At 47.2% G+C, this 17,210-nt stretch overlaps 1 protein-coding gene across 5 annotated transcripts; it reads left to right on the forward strand.

Annotated features, from left to right (window-relative positions):
* On the forward strand, positions 1 to 16,998 carry GMEB1 (glucocorticoid modulatory element binding protein 1). 5 transcript variants are annotated; one of them, XM_024204810.2, is made up of 11 exons: positions 1 to 28; positions 3,538 to 3,702; positions 5,436 to 5,548; positions 6,582 to 6,706; positions 10,045 to 10,148; positions 10,684 to 10,841; positions 12,274 to 12,402; positions 13,254 to 13,391; positions 13,999 to 14,121; positions 15,191 to 15,858; positions 16,004 to 16,998. In XM_024204810.2, the coding sequence occupies exons 2-11, from the start codon at positions 3,575 to 3,577 to the stop codon at positions 16,571 to 16,573; spliced, it is 2,256 nt and encodes a 751-aa protein (XP_024060578.1). In that variant the 5' UTR covers positions 1 to 28; positions 3,538 to 3,574; the 3' UTR covers positions 16,574 to 16,998. The 5 variants fall into 5 exon arrangements, with proteins under 5 accessions (XP_024060578.1, XP_024060580.1, XP_024060581.1 ...); XM_024204812.2 differs by having other exon boundaries at positions 5,466 to 5,548; XM_024204813.2 differs by having other exon boundaries at positions 15,191 to 16,093.
* The last annotated feature ends 212 nt before the right edge of the window (positions 16,999 to 17,210 follow it).

The following is a 17,210-nucleotide window of genomic DNA, read 5'->3' on the forward strand; positions in this document are numbered from 1 at the left end:
CAGCCCCTGACTCGGCCGTTCGGAGACGGTAAGGGACGGAGGGCGCCGCGCTACGGGAGCCGGGAGGGGCCAGGCCCGGACGCGGAGTGCGGGGGGGTTCGGCCGCAGGGGGAGGGGGAGCCCTAGAGCGCGCCGCCGCCGTACGTGCCGCCGCCGGGAGAGGGACGTCGCGCCGCCGCGGGGGGGGGAAGGGGGGCTGAGTGGCTGCGTCCGCTCGGCGCGCGCCCGCCTGCCTGGAGCGAGGGGCGGGAGGAGGGGAGGCCACACCCCCTCCCCAGGGGAGCCCCGCCCCTGGCCCCTGCGCGGGGGCACAGCTGGGCGGGAGGCGCTGGGCCCCGACCGTTCTTTGGGGCGGGGAGGCTTTGGGCCCCCCCCCCGGGGGTCTCATAGGTAAAGGGGGTTGGTGACCTCTGACCCCTCCCATCCCCTCTTTTCAGGGGAAGAGGGCTGGTGACCTCTGACCTTTCGGGGGGGGGAGCTGGTGGCCTCTGGCACGTGCCCTCCCCACTCAGTTGTCCAAGGCCACAGGTGGCATCTGGGGGAGTTTGTGCTGCCTGAGCCCCGCCCTGCCAGCCACGGGGGAGGGGGTTGGTGGGGCAATCGTGAGAAGGCTCCTGCCCCCTTCTCCTCTTGCACTACTCACGGTGAAGAGGAAATCTGGGATGTGTATGGCCGGCCAATACCTTCTGCTCCTCCTTCCCAGCCAGCACGCCATAGACCGACCCCCCCCCCCCTGCACACACGCTGACTAGGGGTCAGCGCAGCTCGGGCCCTTTGGACACCTGACTCTGAAGGTGGCATCCCACTTTCTCCAGTCCCTATGGGATGATGGGGACACTGGGGTGGAGGGAGGGTCTCATGCTCTCTGAGTTCCTGACGGCCAGTGGGTAAGGGGTTGTTAGGGTGGAGGCTCGCCCCATCTGATCTTCAGTGTGAAGGTAGTTTTGGGGGACAGCCATGTGCCTGTTGTCTACTGGCCGTGCAGGTGTGAAGGGGACTGGGCATCCTCAGACCACCTGTGTGTTTAGATTATTGAGGCCTTGGGGGAGGTGGGAGGTTGGGCCTTTTGAATCTCTAGTGGTTACACCAGACTGGAGAGTGAAAGGTATGTGTATAGGGGGTGAATGCAGTGCTCTGTTCATCCCAGACATGAGTGTTACCCTTATGACCTTGACTACAGATGGATGAGTGGTGGCTGGGTGGGTTGAGTCCTGTGTTGTCCTGATGCTGAAAAGGTGACTGGTCTCATGTTCTGGGACCGATAAAAAGTGTGAGTATGTCCTCCATACCCAGGACAGGTGAAGGATCTTGCACCATGTTCTCTTAACAGCCAAAAAATGAAAGGAGTGTGGGGTCTCACCCTCCAAAGCCTGACTACTGAAAGGTGACTATTTTAGGGCTTGTGCACCTCCATATGGAGGGGTGAAGGATGAGACATTTCTAATGCTGTGGCCTTGGCTGCAGTGGGATGTGTGAACACTTAATGAGGGAATGTTATGCTGAGTTTCATAAATCCAGCCCTAGACGCCACTGAACATGGACCCAAGAATATACAGCCTCTGATGTGTAGTAAGTGAACTACAGAGAATTGTATTGTTCCCATGGGACCAAATCTGCCTGTATTTCAGGCACACAAGATGCGGGAGAACAAATATCAGGTATAGGACTCTGCCATTCCTAGGGCATTTACAGTGCTGAATGGGGACTGCAGATGCAGTTCAATTGTACGTATTTCAGGTCCAGAAGCAACTGAACTCAGCCCTCTCAGGAGACTTCACTGCAGATTTGTCTTGTCTGAGCCCATGTGACTCCTCTTCCTGGTAACATCTGACACTAGATGCTTTGAGATGCTATGACGCTCCCAGAGTTCCCTCTGACAGAGACTGCAGATCCGATTTCCCCCTAGACACAGACAAGACCAACCTAAGCCAAGGAAATATTGAAAACAAAGGAGAACTGATCTGATAGCTAGATCCTACCATATTCTCCTTGAGCAATTCTGAGTTGGGCATCCCAGGCAGCCACAACCTTACTGGGCCACTTGTCCATTGGCCACATCATGTTTCTATTCCTTGCTTCGTTCCGGGTCGCTTCTCTGCCATGTTCTGATTGGTCCCAAAGCACACTGCAAATCTGAACCAGGATAACTAGTCTGTCTGTCTGAAGCAGGGATGTGTGCTTTTGTTTAGGTCAGCGCATAAGCAAAGGTTTTCTTGGTAAGCTGTGCCTTACATTTGGACCTAAACAGAGTCAGGCTTAGACTCAGCCTGATCTCATCTGGCAAGGAATGCCACAGCTGGAGGTCTGCCACAGCTGGAGGTCTGCCACAGTTGGAGGTCTGCCACTGAGAACACTGCCTCCAGCAACCCAATAATGTAAACCTGGGTCTCTCTGTGAGGAGGGACAATTAATGATGTGTACACATACATGGAGGCTATTCCAGATGGCAGGAGGTGCAGAGGAGAAGGCTTTCGTATCAAGGACGGTGAGACTGGGGAAGAGCAGAGAGGAGGCCAGCTAGACAAGACGAGGTAGAGAAATAGACATGGTGTCTGAGACAGACTGGTGCAAGTCTGTGGAGGGTTTTAAAACCAAGGAGAACAATCTTGAACTGGAGCCTGGATTACGTCAAACAAATTACATAATGTGTTATCCTCTCTCCATGCTTTTTAGGCAAGGATAATAATAATAAAAAAAAAGCAGTTAACTCCTCCGGTAATAAAATTACATGTATATTTTTCCATGTGAGCACTAGAGAATATTCCAGCAAAGCACAACAAATACTCAAGGTGCTTTCAGTAAAACGCTCTGAAGATCTTTACTCCCATCCCTCCTCAATTCATCTTTGACGCTACGATCAGTCTTACATTTATGCTTGCATGCAGTGGGGAAAGATCTGGTAATAAAAGATTATGGCATCAGAATGCCTGCTAGGAATCTTGCAATTAAGGAAAGGAGGAAATTAGCCCCATCTTAGAAACCCGTCTCCCAGCACACTCATGTCTGCTGCTAAGACCAAGCATGTGGGCTAGTGCTGACGCTGACCTGGCTGGCCCTGATTTTGCAATGTTTGGTTCTTAAACTACACTGTACAGGTAATTCCACTCTGCATTCTGTCTGCTGTTAAAATGTTTGTGAATATGGTACTGTGGGGTTCTGTGTTTTTTGTCTCTCGCTGATAGCAGATCTAAATGGTCTCAATTGGCTGCTCTGCAAGCTGAGAGGTACGCTCTCTGGCTTATACATGCCCATCATCAGAAGCCCAATATCCCCTTCTCTTTCATGGCACCTGTTGCACTTCAGTTTGCTTCTGCAGCATGGAGTTTTATCAACAACTAGTGCTCCCCTTCACCTGCTCAGAGATTGAGAATCGTTCTTCTGTAAGCATCTCAGCTCCCACTAGTCCAATATCATTTTGTTAACTGCGGCAGGACTGCTGGCGACGGTTGCTCTTCCATTTTGACACCATAGAGCATTCTTGTTCTTCCCCTGAGAGTGAAACCAGGGTAAATAGCTGCCTCTGCTTGTCCGCTACAGCACGCTTGCCACCCAGCCCTTTGACTGCATGTGAGAAATGGCAAATGCCGAAGTGAGCGTCCCTGTGGGGGATGTGGTGGTTGTACCAAGCGAAGGAAATGAAGGGGAGAACCCGGAAGATACCAAAACCCAAGTGATACTACAGCTACAGCCAGTGCAACAGGGGTGAGTGATCCATGTAGCTTTGCCTGTTCTAGACTATTGACACGCATGTGGGTGCACAGGTGTGGGAAGGGGGTATGTTTGCAATGTGGCTAATCTCATGTATGTGATCCAAGGCATGTCCATTTTCAGCATGCTCTTTAAGGGGTACTTCTGAAAGGGTTATACTTTGATTGAGTCTGTTCTGCAAGCCTTAGAGGAAAAGAGAAATTATAACTGATTAAAACGTTAGCCTCTAACAATGACCTAAAGTCGTTCACATACTAAGGTAGTGACTTTAAGATTCAATATCTTGGGAATTCCCAAGCTAGAAGCAAGCCCTGGGTGTCTCAGAGGGAAGCTGAGAATCCCTCCCCTTTGCAATGGTTAGGATCATAGGAATTGCCATACCGGATCAGATTTGTGGTCAGATCTAGTCCAGTACCCTGTGTAACAATGGCTAGTACTGAGTATTTCAGTAGCAGGTGCAAGAAATCTCCATAATGAACAATTACCGAATAGCCTGTACTTAGGGGAAGTCTTTTCCTAACCCCAAGCAGAGATTGGTTTATGCCATGAATCATGATGGTCTATGTCCCTTATTTTGTAATCCTATCCTGTGTAATTGGATTTTCTCATTAGCCATATATAGATGTCTGATCCTTTTTTGAATCCTGCTCAGCTCTCAGATTGAATGTCTTGTAGCCATGAGTTCCACAGATTAATTATATGTTATGTTTAAAATAAAGTTATAATACTTCTGCTTCTAGCCCTAATGGGTCATGAGATATTAGACCTTAAACTTGTCATTGTTCGAGGACTAAATACTGCTCCTTCTATTTTAGTTTGTTCTATTTGGGGTCACATACTGGGCCTGCCACTATGGTATCTGAGCTTTGGGCCAGTGTAATTATAGGACAGGGGAATTCCACGTTCCCTAGTAGTTTGTTGGGTTTTTTTAATGGCTGCTCAGGGGTATGAATGTTAAAACGACGCCTGGGGAGATAGATTAATGAGCCGCATGCAGTTGAGCCAGGCAAAGGGGCATGATAAGTGCAGTTGATCACATGGAAACCACCACCTATGTGATAATGTAACTATATCGACATACACAAGCGTCTGTTCCTGCTTTGGCATCCCCTACTGTGAAATATAATAAAGCCAGGGTGCTAAATGTTGGCAGCTGCAATAGATGGCAGTGTATTATGGTACCCTGCATTGGCAGTCTCTTTCTAAAGGGACAGATGACTTCCACCAGTTACATGCCTTTTAATCAATAAATATATTGCAAAAAACATTAGTACAAAATGAACTGGGATTTTACATGCATAAAACTCATAACATTAAAAGTGCAGATTTATACAACAAGTAACTCTGTCCCTTTGCCTGTCGGCATGACAACTGAATCTTTCAGTCTGTGATCACAAGGAGGATATACAGTGATGCAAAATGCCACATGTGTATATCTGAGGTGGTAGGCAAAGTTGCAGTATAAAAGTAAAGCAGAGAATTTACAGTTTTACTGGTGGAGCAGTGTGGGGGTGGGGAGTGTAGCATTGGTAACAGCTATGCATGTTTTAATCCCTGGTAACTATTACTCAGTTTTTATATCTGAACCCCCTCTCCTCCCTTTCCCCTCCCCCTCCCCAAAGTTTGTAAAACAAAAGATTTTGTCCCTAAGGGACAAGTAAGCAAAAAAATGAAATGAAGTTTTTAACCCTGTGCTATGAATCTTAATTTTTCCGTGATTTATATAGTTTGTTTATCGATGGACACTTTTACAACAGGATTTACGAAGAGGGCTCTGAGACCAGTGCCGCTGTGGTGGCTGTAGAAACACATACCATACACAAACTAGAAGAAGGGATTGGTAAGTTTCTCTTTGGTGTGGGCATAAACATGTCTCCTTCAGAATTACTTACCGTTTGATTTGCACCTTTAATACACTGGGGTTCTCTCGCCACTGGGATCGGCAGTTGGGGATGTTGTTTCCCCAGGACGTGGAGTGCATTGTCTTGGGGTGTTCCCATCTGGATCACCAGTGCTATAGTTGACACTAGGACTCTAGATACTGGGGGTGAAATCCTGGCTCCAGTGAAATCAATGGCAAAACTTGCATGGGTTGCAGTGGAGCCAGGAATTCACCTTGGAGGCCTTCTTGGTACACAGGTGCTAGCGTCTGTGTACCAGAACGGCAGTTGTACAGTGTTTGTGTGAGCAGGGAATCCCAACAGGAACTGTTTGAGCATCCGTGCCAGTCCCTGTCAAACAGTTGGCTTCTTGCTTTGTATGGATTGATACAGGTTAAGGGTTTGGGTTAAATATAATGAGCTGAGCATGCTGGCTCTGCAGTGCTCCCTGCCAGCCCAAGGAGCAAGAGCCTGGGGGAAGTTCTCTCAGAATCACACAGTGGATCTTGGCTCTAGCATTCTGCCCCTTCTCTGTGTGTGGATCTCCCATTGACGTTAGTAGAAGATCAGCACCTGCACAGAACAGGCTTTTGGAGCAGAGACCCACTGCTTAGATACCAGAGCAGAACATTGTCCTATGTCTTAAATTTAAACTGAGATTTCCCACGTGACAGGATGTGGTTCTACTTACTGACCCTTGGTGACCTTTCTAAGTGCTTGCGTTGGATGCATTTTGCTAGCATTGGTGATCACTTCAGACAGATTCTGCTAATGTCTACGGTTTTCTTTGGGTGTCACCATTTAGAAGGAAGTCACCTGCTGCAGGAGAATGGACCCTTTAGCTGCATTGGCTTTATGGGGCTGGGAAGGATAAGAGGCGTATTGCTGAATTAGGAAGTGTCCTACTCGCGAAACTGGACGTTCACATCTCTGCCTTTGTGATTTGAGCTCCCAATAATGAAAATCTCATGTTATCCATGCTTCTGCCTGCAGACCCCAGCACCATTGAAACTAACGAGGAAATTGAGATTGCCTACCCCATCACCTGTGGGGAGAGCAAAGCCATCCTCCTCTGGAAGAAGTTTGTCTGTCCAGGAATTAATGTCAAGTGCGTCAAGGTAACTTGTTTGCTATAGAGTAGCCTGATTTCATTTGCCAGATCCCCTCTCTGAAGCTGGGACTGTGGCAGGTCATCTTCTTTCTTCCAGTGTATTTTATTCTCTCTCTCTCTTTCTCAGTTTCATCTGTCTCTCTACACTGGAGTTTGTTAAATGTGCTTAGGCAGCATGCAGGGCCACAAACATGGGAGTTGGTTTTGTCTCTGTAAGAGGCAAGGCCATGAGCAGATTTTCAGGGAGAATCTCAGGGTGGAGGGTTCTCAGCCCCATTTTTTTTCTGAGTCGCTATTGATCCCTGTTTAAAGTCCTGCTTTTTCTTTCTTTTCTTCCATCACATTCCCTTGGAGCCATGTTGTGATGGTTTCTAGGGGTGCACAGGACTGTGTGTGTGAGAGAGAGACTCGCTGGTGCTTAACTGGGCATCAGCTCCTTGATACCAGGAGTCTGTTAGCTGTCCAGACAATCTCCTCAGGGCTCTGCCAGCCCTCACTTTGCCTTGCAGGTTAACAATAGGTGTATCTGAGCCCCTCTGAAACCATGTCCTGTAGTATCCAGCCCCTGTCTATGGATACTCACAGAAAATACCAGGTGAGCTGTCCCCAAAGGAACAGGGCTCACACCAGTTTGATTCAGCTGAGGGTCAGCTCCAATATAACATCACAGCACTGAGATATATTTATAGAGAAAAAAGTCTGTGTGTTATCAAAGGCTGAGATTTAAGAGATAGTGAGTAAGGATAACGGAAACAGAAATAATTACATATAAAACAAAATAATAAAACACAGTCTGGGTCTACCCTTGTTAATGGTTACCTTTTCTATATAATCAAGTAGATTTCCCCCCAAAGGGTCAGTCTTTTGCAGAGCTAGCTAGTTTAAGACAAACCAGGATGCAAATATTCATGAAGCCCTCTCTGCCAGGGGTTTTCCTTAGTGAATGGATAACAAAATGTCTTTTTGCCTCTCCTTATATTTCCCAAAATTCATTGTTTTTGCCCCGGAATCAGGATGACCCCTGTGATTCCTTTCCTGGTGTGCTGGCTCCAAGTTGCCTTCACATCCTTGCGTTGACTCCATATGCAAAACATGCTTCCTTATGACGCTTAATCTACATATGAACCTAGGCAGATAGGCGAATATACACCCTTTTGTCTGGCAAAACCTGTGTGTCAACACTGTCTGGGACAAAGACTCTAAAACATATTTTAGGTACATATACACAACTCCTTAAATATGATCAGTACATATATCTCACAGTGCTTCTGAGGATCAGTATGTCATAAGCTTTTATTAGAGACCTCACATGACCCTTTTGGGATAAATACTATGACAGCCGTGTGTTAGGTATAGTAAGGTTGTCGGGTCTGATAAGAGTTGCTGTTACAGAACAGTGGACCCTTTGCCGCTTGGCTTTGAAGGGTTCTTAGGGTCACACCTGTCATTGGGGAATATTCCTGAAGTAGTGCAGGCCCCCCGCAAGCATTCCATTCCTGACATGCTGGCTGGGGAAAGGGAACCCTGCTGTCGGGTCCCCCAGCTGGCAATGTGATAAGCTATTGAGGTTAATGCCAGTGTGTGTGTCTGTATGTTCACGCAAGTCCTGCAGGCCAGAAACGCTGAGGGCAGAGCTTCTTGGTTCCTGCAGCTGGTGTGCACTTTGTGGCTTCAGTGTTTTACTGCTTGGCTTTTAGGAGGGCATGTCTCAATTATTGGTGGGAGGTAAAGTTGAGGGTATTTCCCAAGCAAAATGCTCATGCCACACGGATGGTGCAGTGTCATTTGACACATAGAGCTAATTCAGCCTAATGTAAATAAGATGTGTGCATCACTTTAAACTGCCATGTATTTAATGAAGGGAGTTAAAGGATTAGAAGTATGATTTGAGGGTGGCCAAAAGGGTAATTTTTAAAAAAAGTTCCGTTTAAAGCACTCGACACTTTATAACTAGGAGGATGAAGGAATTAATGAAAGCAGGTGAGAAGATGGGCTAAAAGTCAAAGAAACGATTAAATCAGGTTTTATTTAAACTGACCATTTCAGTGTTTTAATTTGCATGTTGAATAGATACCTTAATTTTAAAGAGCGGCAAGTCCTCTGATTCCAGACTCTGAATCCAGACCCAAGTTGGTTTGGATCTTTATTACAGGTAGATCCAAATCTAAATGTTCTTGAACTTGGGGTGTAAACTTTTACAAAGTTCCAGGTGTTTAGGTTTGTTGTTCTGATACAGGCCACTACAGAGAGAGATTTCTGCTGCAAACTCAGATCTAAACCTATATCTGCATCTTAAGTTTGTTTATGGAGCTTTGGTTGTGATTCATCTCTCAAATATATTGTTAGTTATTAACCCAACGCTGCGTCATTGAATTCAATGGTAGCACTTTCAGTGACTTCAGTGGGAGCAAGGACAGGCCTTATTACCATACAGCGTATGCCAAACCGAATTCTTTGTTGCATGCAACCCAGAAAAGCCAGTGAGTTAGCCCAAGGTGTATGTCAGTGCAGAATATGACCGACGTCTGAGTTCTCTGATTTTGGTATGAAAGGTTATGTTGTTCAATCTCGCAGAGGAAGGTCTAACATGATCCAATGGCTGGAAGTTGAAGCTAGATAAATTCATAGTGGAAATAAGGTGTAAGTGTTTAACAGTGAGGGTAATTAGCCATTGGAGCAATTTATCATAGGTCATGGTGGATTCTTCATCCCTGTCAATTTTTTAAAATTAAGATTGGATGTTTTTCTAAAAGCTCTGCTCTAGGAATTATTTCGGGGAAGTGCTATGGCCTGTGTTAGACAGGAAGTCAAACTAGACGATCACATTGGTCCATTCCGGCCATGGAATCTGTGAATCTATGAGTAAATGGGAGCAACTACCACTGGCTTCAAAGGTAATTGCACCTGTTTATGGCAGGAATATTGTTCATGGACTGTAAAACTACCTTTAAGGCAGCATTGAAAAGTGCTAGGGAAAGTGCTTTGGGCTTGATCTGCTTGGGCCACCTGCTGAAAAGTCATAGAACATCCCTGTAAATGTGCTGGATTTTCTTCTACATTTGTATCAAATCACATGCTTCGGGGTGTAAAATGATCTCTAGGAAGGGGTTCAGGAAGGAACCACTCCCAATAGCCACCCACTATTGCATGGCCGGTTAAATACATTATTGGGAGGAAGCGGTTTCCTTCAACTGAAGCTACTGCTAGAGACAGGATTTTGGGCTCGAAGAACTGACCAATGGTTTCTGGTTGTGGAGTGTCCTAATGTAAAGTAACGTTCCCTCCTGGTTTTGTTGATCTGTCCTTCTGCCTGGCTGAATTCTTTGTTGTTGTTGTGTTTTTTAGTTTAATGACCAGTTGATCAGCCCTAAGCACTTTGTTCACTTGGCTGGCAAGTCTACCCTGAAGGACTGGAAGAGAGCCATTCGCCTTGGAGGAATCATGTTGAGGTATGACCGTCCACCATGGTAGCCAGCTTCAGCACTTCCTCAGTGCAGCAATAGAATCCTGTGCAGACATTTCATCTGCCTCTGTGTCTTCAATACATGCCAGTTAAATCTCTGATCAAGAAAAAGTGGATGGAACAGCAGATCCCTTCTAATGTGGATGGACAGCAGCTTGCAGGACCTTTAGGGTGAAATCCTGGCCCCACTGAAGTCAATGGGAGTTTTGTCATTACTTCACTGGCAGCAGGATTTCACCTTGCGTCCCAGAGATTATGTGGTGAACATATACAGGTAGGGTTGTATGGTATTTAATGGGGTATAAGGGTACTGTCACACGGCCAGAGCCGTGTATACAAAGTTGGAGAATGGAGACACGAGGGCCACTGTTAAGATCTTCTGGGGGACTCATGGGGGCACATGGGTTTCTTGTTCTTCCTCCTCCCCATGTGGTCATAGCTGTCCCTCTGACCTGTTGGTTTCTTCAGGCTGAGATCCAAGCTGAGTTCACTGCATAGTTCTCTCCCCATTCTGTGCACAGGAAGATGATGGACTCTGGGCAAATCGACTTCTACCAGCATGACAAGGTTTGCACCAACACCTGTCGAAGCACCAAATTTGATCTCCTGATCAGCAGTGCCAGAGCACCAGTGCCGGGGCAACAGACAAGTGTGGTGCAGACGCCCACATCAGCTGATGGTAGGGGACAAAGCCAGCTAGAAATGCCGTGTGTTACCCTGTAGCACTTCCCTCCTCCCTCCTGCCTCTTGCTCCCTGAGACTGTCCAGTTGTCTCTGTTTGTTTTCTGTGTGCAATGTCCTAATGCAGTGCGCCACCACCTCTCTCATGTTGCGGTCCCACATCTCAAATTACTTTTTACTTGCACCCAAGGTGTTTCAAAAGATTCCTGGGAGGAGTGAAGCTTCCTGTTGCATCTGCTGGAAGTGGGGATCAGTGGGATCAAGCAATGAACTGTACACTGTAAGGTTCGGGGTGGGGAGCCGCCAGCAATGCACTGGTGGTGGACGTAGACAGCTTTGGGACCCAACGGAAAACTGCTGGTAACTGACCTCTTGGCAATCTCTGTTCTAAAGTACTTGGGTGTGGAACACAAAACAGCTCATGAAAAAACAGTTGAAAGACACCTGCTTGCAGTGGTTTTCCTGACGCATGTCCTATTTGCAGGCCTATTAGAGGGTCATGTGAAAGGGAGTATATTGGATTTCTAGTGGGCTCAGACATATATTGGATGGGTCTTTTTACTCTGAAAAATAAACAAATGGAATATTTAAAACCCCGGCCAGCCGGGATCCGGCTCCCACTTCTACCTCTGGCAGTGTATTTCCACCTGTAGCCTTACCAGTTTGTCCTGTTTTCAACATGCTGTAGTTGGTAACCCTACACCTTGGCTTTTGGTACCATTTACATACATGATGCATGGCTTCTGCATTGGTGCTGCCATTTCAGGCTGGTACTCAGAATCAAAATGAAAAACAAAAGTCCTTCCAAGTTTAATGTTGTTTAGAAAGTCAACGAAGCAGTTACTCTGGGTGGAGACTTTGAATGACCAATAGCATTTTAACTATGAATGCTGATATTAGGCTGATCAAATCTCATACTTCGGGACATAAGCCAATCTTTTGCAGAGGTCAGGAAGGAGATTTCCTCCCCTTGTACATTATCATACAATTGGCTAGGTTACTTTCCTCTAAGTCTGAAGTGACAGCCAGTGTGTGAGGTATGATGCCAGTCGTGATAGGCCAGTGCTCTGATCCGATATGGACAGTCCTATGTTCCCAATGTGACAAGGCAGGGAAATGACTGACCCATTTGCTTCTTAAGTTCCCTCCTTTATTCTGATCCCTTCTGCTACTTTTACACCAGGATGGGTCTCTGGTTAACTCTTTGGACAGGGAGCGGCTTTCCATCCACAAACCCTAGTGCATTTCATAGATATGGTTCCACTGACAACAAACAACATCTGCTTTTTGCTAGTTTGGTTTATAGATACAAATAGCCTGACAGAGAGTGAAAAACCCTGGGGGAGTGGAAAGTAAAACTGCTGATTGGAGCGTGAAATTCCTGGTGCTGTCGAGAGACATGAAGCCTCCTCTTCTGGATCCTTTTGCAGGGAGCATCACCCAAATCGCATTGTCCGAGGAGAGCATGGAGGAGGGGATTGAATGGAACTCTGCTCTGACGGCTGCTGTCACCATGGCCACTGAGGAGGGCATCAAGAAGGACACAGAGGAGATTTCGGGTAAGTTCATACTGTCTTTTGGCTATTCTCCGCCACCTGTCCACATTTTCTGAGTGAATATAAGGCTGATGAAAGGTTCCAGATTTACAGCCTGGGAGACTAACGTCCTCAGAACAGGTATGACATAGGCAGCAGTAGTGCAAGTTTCCCCTCTCCCCTGCAAACACACACGGTGCCCCCTACTGCAAGTAAGGGGTGAGTTCAGTCTCTAAAGCCCATTCAGTCCTTGGCCTCGCTGCTGAGATAACCAAGCAGGTCAGTTAGTGCCTGTTACGATATGGGGGCTCTTTATGAAAGAGACCCCAGCCTACCAGGAACTGAGCAGAGACCACCCACTCATTTTCCACAGGCCAGCGAACAACTTCGGACTAGTGCCACATTCAGTCCCTATTGGCCATGGCTGGATTCAAACTACTGACCTAGAGGCAAAGCCCTCCTTAGCTTATTACCAGTTCTCTGAGCCATCCACTTTCTCCCTGCACTATTGTTACAGGTGCTTCACTGGCCCTCCTCATACCTGTCCAGAAGCTTAGGCAGAGTTCCCCAGGCCAGCAGGTGAAGACCATAGACTCTGTATCTTGTGCAGACAGGCAGAGGTAGTGAAGCACTGCTCTTAAAGTCGTAAGCTGTATGAAAGTCCTCACTAGTGATGTTTACTTCCCAGATCCATTTTTTTTTTCTGTTTTTTGCATGTCATGTCCGCCCTGATGGCCAGATTAGAAGCCGGCTTCCAAAGTTACTGCTGCATGACAGCGCGCTGCTCTTGGAACGGTTTTAATGTAGCCTTGCGGGAAAATGCCAAATGCTTGTCCGTGTCGAATTCTTCTCCCTCCTGTCTCTTCCTGTGCCAGAGGACACACTGATGTTCTGGAAAGGAATAGCCGATGTGGGGCTGATGGAAGAGGTCGTCTGCAACATCCAGAAAGAGATAGAAGAGGTGCTGAAAGGTGTCCAGCAGAGGCTCGGCCAATCTCCCTTCCAGATCACAGGTGGGTGGGAGGCCGGCAGCCTCTGTGTTGATATTAAAGGATTACTGAGAAAGTGGCTATGGTCAGAGACGGGAAGGGAAAATTGGCCCTTTCCTACTCACAAAATCCTTTCCTGGCATCAAATTCTCTTTTTAGTTACACCCATGTTTTGTTTTGGTCTTTTTCATTCACCTTTGGGCAGACAGATGACAGTTTCAGAAAGCCGTATGTAATGGAAAAACTTGTGCAACCTTCACTATTGCTGGAGCGCTAATGACACTGCCAGCATTATGGGCAGAAAAATTGTAGGGGGTGGTCTAACAGCATATTTGCATATACAGATGATGCTTTAATTTGCAGCTATTCAGAGCTGCTTGAGCGACAGGTCTTTGTTTTATTTATTTTGATATGAACAGAGTTGTTCCATCTTTGGATGTCCACGGGGTTGGGAATGCCCTCCCCAGCCAGCACTCCTGGAATTGCACTCTGGAAAAATTAAGAACTTTTTATAGAAAGCACTAGAGGATTTTAGGCATACTAAATAAATCTCACCTGCCTGGCTCCTTGACTGGAAGCTCAGGCTGTCTAAGGAATTTTAGGCACTCACACATGTGGGGTTTCCTTGCAGATGCTGCAGTCCTGAATAATGTGGCGCACACTTTTGGCCTGATGGACACAGTCAAGAAAGTTTTGGACAACAGGAAAAGCCAAACAGAGCAGGGAGAAGAGCAGTTTCTTTATACTTTAGCAGGTATGGTCAATGCCTAGGAAATTCTTTGTTAGTGAAACCTGGTGTCCCATCACAGCTCTCTAGAGCTGATGTGACTCATGCGCTTTCCTATTTGACTTTGAACAAATGCAAAACAATACGTTGCTCCCTTTATTTAAAACCTGAATTTGCCTTTTTTTCCATACACCAGCATGCAACTGGTGTGTTATCCTGTGTCACTGCAAATTATTGACATACTGCATCATGAAACACGTGCACTTGAATCTCCATCCATTCTAGGGATCAGGTAGGAATCCCCCAAAGTCCCTTGTGTAGCAATGAGCCGTTGGCCTGGGGTGTTAGGGAGTGTGTAGTATTAGGTATGCCCTCTGCTGAGGGAAGGATACTGGCCTTGCTGGACTTCTGGTCTGCTTCACTATGGCTGATGCTTCCTCTTCTTATTTTCAGTGATATCCCCCAAAGATCCTTATCTGAGCTCTGTTTGTGCTGGAGACCCAGCTTCGGGAGTGGCCTTGGGACTCCCAGTCCCTGCGACAGCTCATGAACGCCATCCATCCTGAGATGGCACCCAACCGAGCTCAGGAGATGGCACTCGCTGCCGCGGTCTCTCCTAGCTGGAACAGGCATGTGCAGCAATGGCACCCATCTTCTCGGCAGTGAAAACAAGGCTGTGAGCAGAGAAGTAGAGGTAGATCACCACTCCAGAATGAGGAGACAAGGGGAATCCCAAGGACCTTGGTCCTTAATTCTCCATCGCATTGCACCTTGTGCAGCCATTTACACAAATGCAATGTGTGGGTGTAAAAAGCTACCAGCTCAGAAAGGCAGTGTTCTGCCTCCACTCTGCACAGGTGTGAATGGTCGCTGAAGCTGCAGGGCCATAGTCAGTCTGGCCCCGGTCTTGAACAAAGTTTTGTCCGAAGTGGATTGAGGAGAAACACTTGATTGGACGTCTGAGATGCCCCGCTGCAAAATAAATAATATGTGGCACCAGATGTTGCTGATTCTATGGAGTCCCTTTAAGTATCTCCCTCTGTTTTCAGTGACTCAAGCTTTCTCTGAATATGCTGCATTGTCATTCTTCTTGCAGACTTGGAACGCCAGCTGGAGGAGCAGAAGAAGCTCGCCAGGGATCAGAAGATGAAGTCTCAGACGATCCAGAACGTGGTGCTGATGCCAGTCAGTGCTCCGAAACCCCCTAAGAGACCTCGTTTGCAGCGCCCGGCCTCAGCCACAGTCTTGAGTCCCTCCACCCCTGTCCAGCAGCCTCAGTTCACAGTCATCTCACCCATTGCCATCGCACCTATGGGACAGCAATTCTCAGTGGGCAACATTCCAGTGGCAACCATCAGCCAGGGATCCAGCCCAGTGACTCTCCACACCTTGCCATCCTCACAGCTCTTCCGATATGCCACCGTGGTGTCTTCCTCCAAGTCCAGTTCATCTGACACTGTAACCCTTCATCCGTCCTCGAGCTTGGCCCTGCTGAGCTCAGCTGCTATGCAGGACAGCGGTGGGCTGGCTAATGTGGCCACGGTGGTGAACCCTGTGGAACTGGTGGCCATGGAGTCTGGCCTGACCTCTACCATCCAAGCTGTAGAGGGCACCTCAGAAGATGGACAGACCATCATAGAGATAGACCCGGCACCAGATCCTGAAGCAGAGACTGAGGAATCAGAGGGCAAAGCTGTGATTTTGGAAACTGAGCTGAGGACAGAGGAGAAAGTGATGGCAGATGTTGAGGACCATCAGCACCAGGTGCACAATGTAGAGATCGTTGTCTTGGAGGATTAGCAAGGAAGGCAAATCTCATTGGTGGGATGGGTTGTTTTTTGTTTTGGTTAAACTTTTTTATTTTGACAGTCATCCTGTTCGTTGCCATCGATCTTTTTCATTTTTACAGTCCAAAAACGGGAAAAGCTGGAGAAACATGGAGAGGCCCAAGAAAAGGCTCCATCTCCATGGAGTGATGGACAAAATCAACCCTTTCTGCAGGGAGGAAGGAGGAGTGATTCTGCAGACCAGAAGGGGAGAGCACCTTTCCTTCCTGAGAGCGCACAGTGATACAGTCCATATTCTCGTTTTTGCCCAGGCTAGGACTATTTTATTTGAGAGAGACTCTCTGGCCAGTAACTGGAGCATTGATCTTACTGCTGGAAGGGGTTGGTTATTGCTTTGGGGGAAACAGGTACCTCATTTTTATTTTTTCCCAGGGAAGGGAATTCTGTCCAACTCCTCATTATCAACTATGCTGGTATTTTGCTTTTGGCAAGGAAGCAGCAACCCTGACTGTAGTGTTCATTGTCCCCTTTCCCACACCCTGTGGGTTTTTTTGTTTGTTTTGTTTTTTTGCTTTGCTCTCCCTTCCCCTTTCCAGATCTGCTGGCTGCTAAAGTGCTTAAGCTGCTTTTGGGTTCTGTCACCCAAATCCTGCTTCTTCCCTTCCTGGCCTTCTCCCTCCCAGGCCTTGTAAGTTTCTTTGCTGCAGGACACTGTTACAAGACACTGCTCGCTTAAGCCTGGTGCGTAAAGGAGAAGAATCAACCCACTGGTAAAAACACAGCCCTCCCTTTAGCATAGCGCTGACCTCCTGGATGTATAAAGCGTGTGTTGTGCTGTTGCTTCCTGGGAGAGCTGGACTCCACGGGGCAGGAGCCCCATCTGTTTATGCCGCACGCTGGAAACTGTACTTGCTAGTTGCTACATGTTGGTGTGTGAGTTTTTTCTTTTTTTCCCTTAATCTATTTGCAGGATTAGAACGGGCATATTATTTTAGCGTTGTGACTGCCTCAGCATCCCCGCTCCCCCCGCCACTTCTTTAGTGGGGGGGCTCTTTTGTTTCTTTGTGGGGCGAGGAAGGGAAGGAGGGAATCTATTTTTAGTTCAACTGTTGAATTGTGGGGAATTGGGAGGGCTGGGGGAAATCTGCTTGGCTGAAATATATTAAGCAAAACAGTAACAACAGAAATAGACCCGGAGGGGGGGAGGAGGAGGAGGAGGAGGGGGAAGTGTGTGGTTATTTTATTTTATTTTTTAATTTTTTTTGCATTAAAAGGAAAAATCTAAATGCATCTAGATTATTAATGGGAAGGACTACCGTGAATTTGTTA

The sequence above is a fragment of the Terrapene carolina genome, unplaced genomic scaffold (genome assembly GCF_002925995.2).
Source record: "Terrapene carolina triunguis isolate 2854851 unplaced genomic scaffold, T_m_triunguis-2.0 Scaffold236, whole genome shotgun sequence".
NCBI lineage: Eukaryota > Metazoa > Chordata > Testudines > Emydidae > Terrapene > Terrapene triunguis.

Bases quoted from the DNA above. Each gene is read 5' to 3' on its own strand.
- GMEB1 (XM_024204810.2), top strand. From the start codon at position 3,575: ATGGCAAATGCCGAAGTGAGCGTCCCTGTGGGGGATGTGGTGGTTGTA. The intron at 5,549-6,581 runs GTAAGTTTCTCT...TTCTGCCTGCAG, and splicing joins CAAACTAGAAGAAGGGATTG to ACCCCAGCACCATTGAAACT. The intron at 10,149-10,683 runs GTATGACCGTCC...TTCTGTGCACAG, and splicing joins CTTGGAGGAATCATGTTGAG to GAAGATGATGGACTCTGGGC.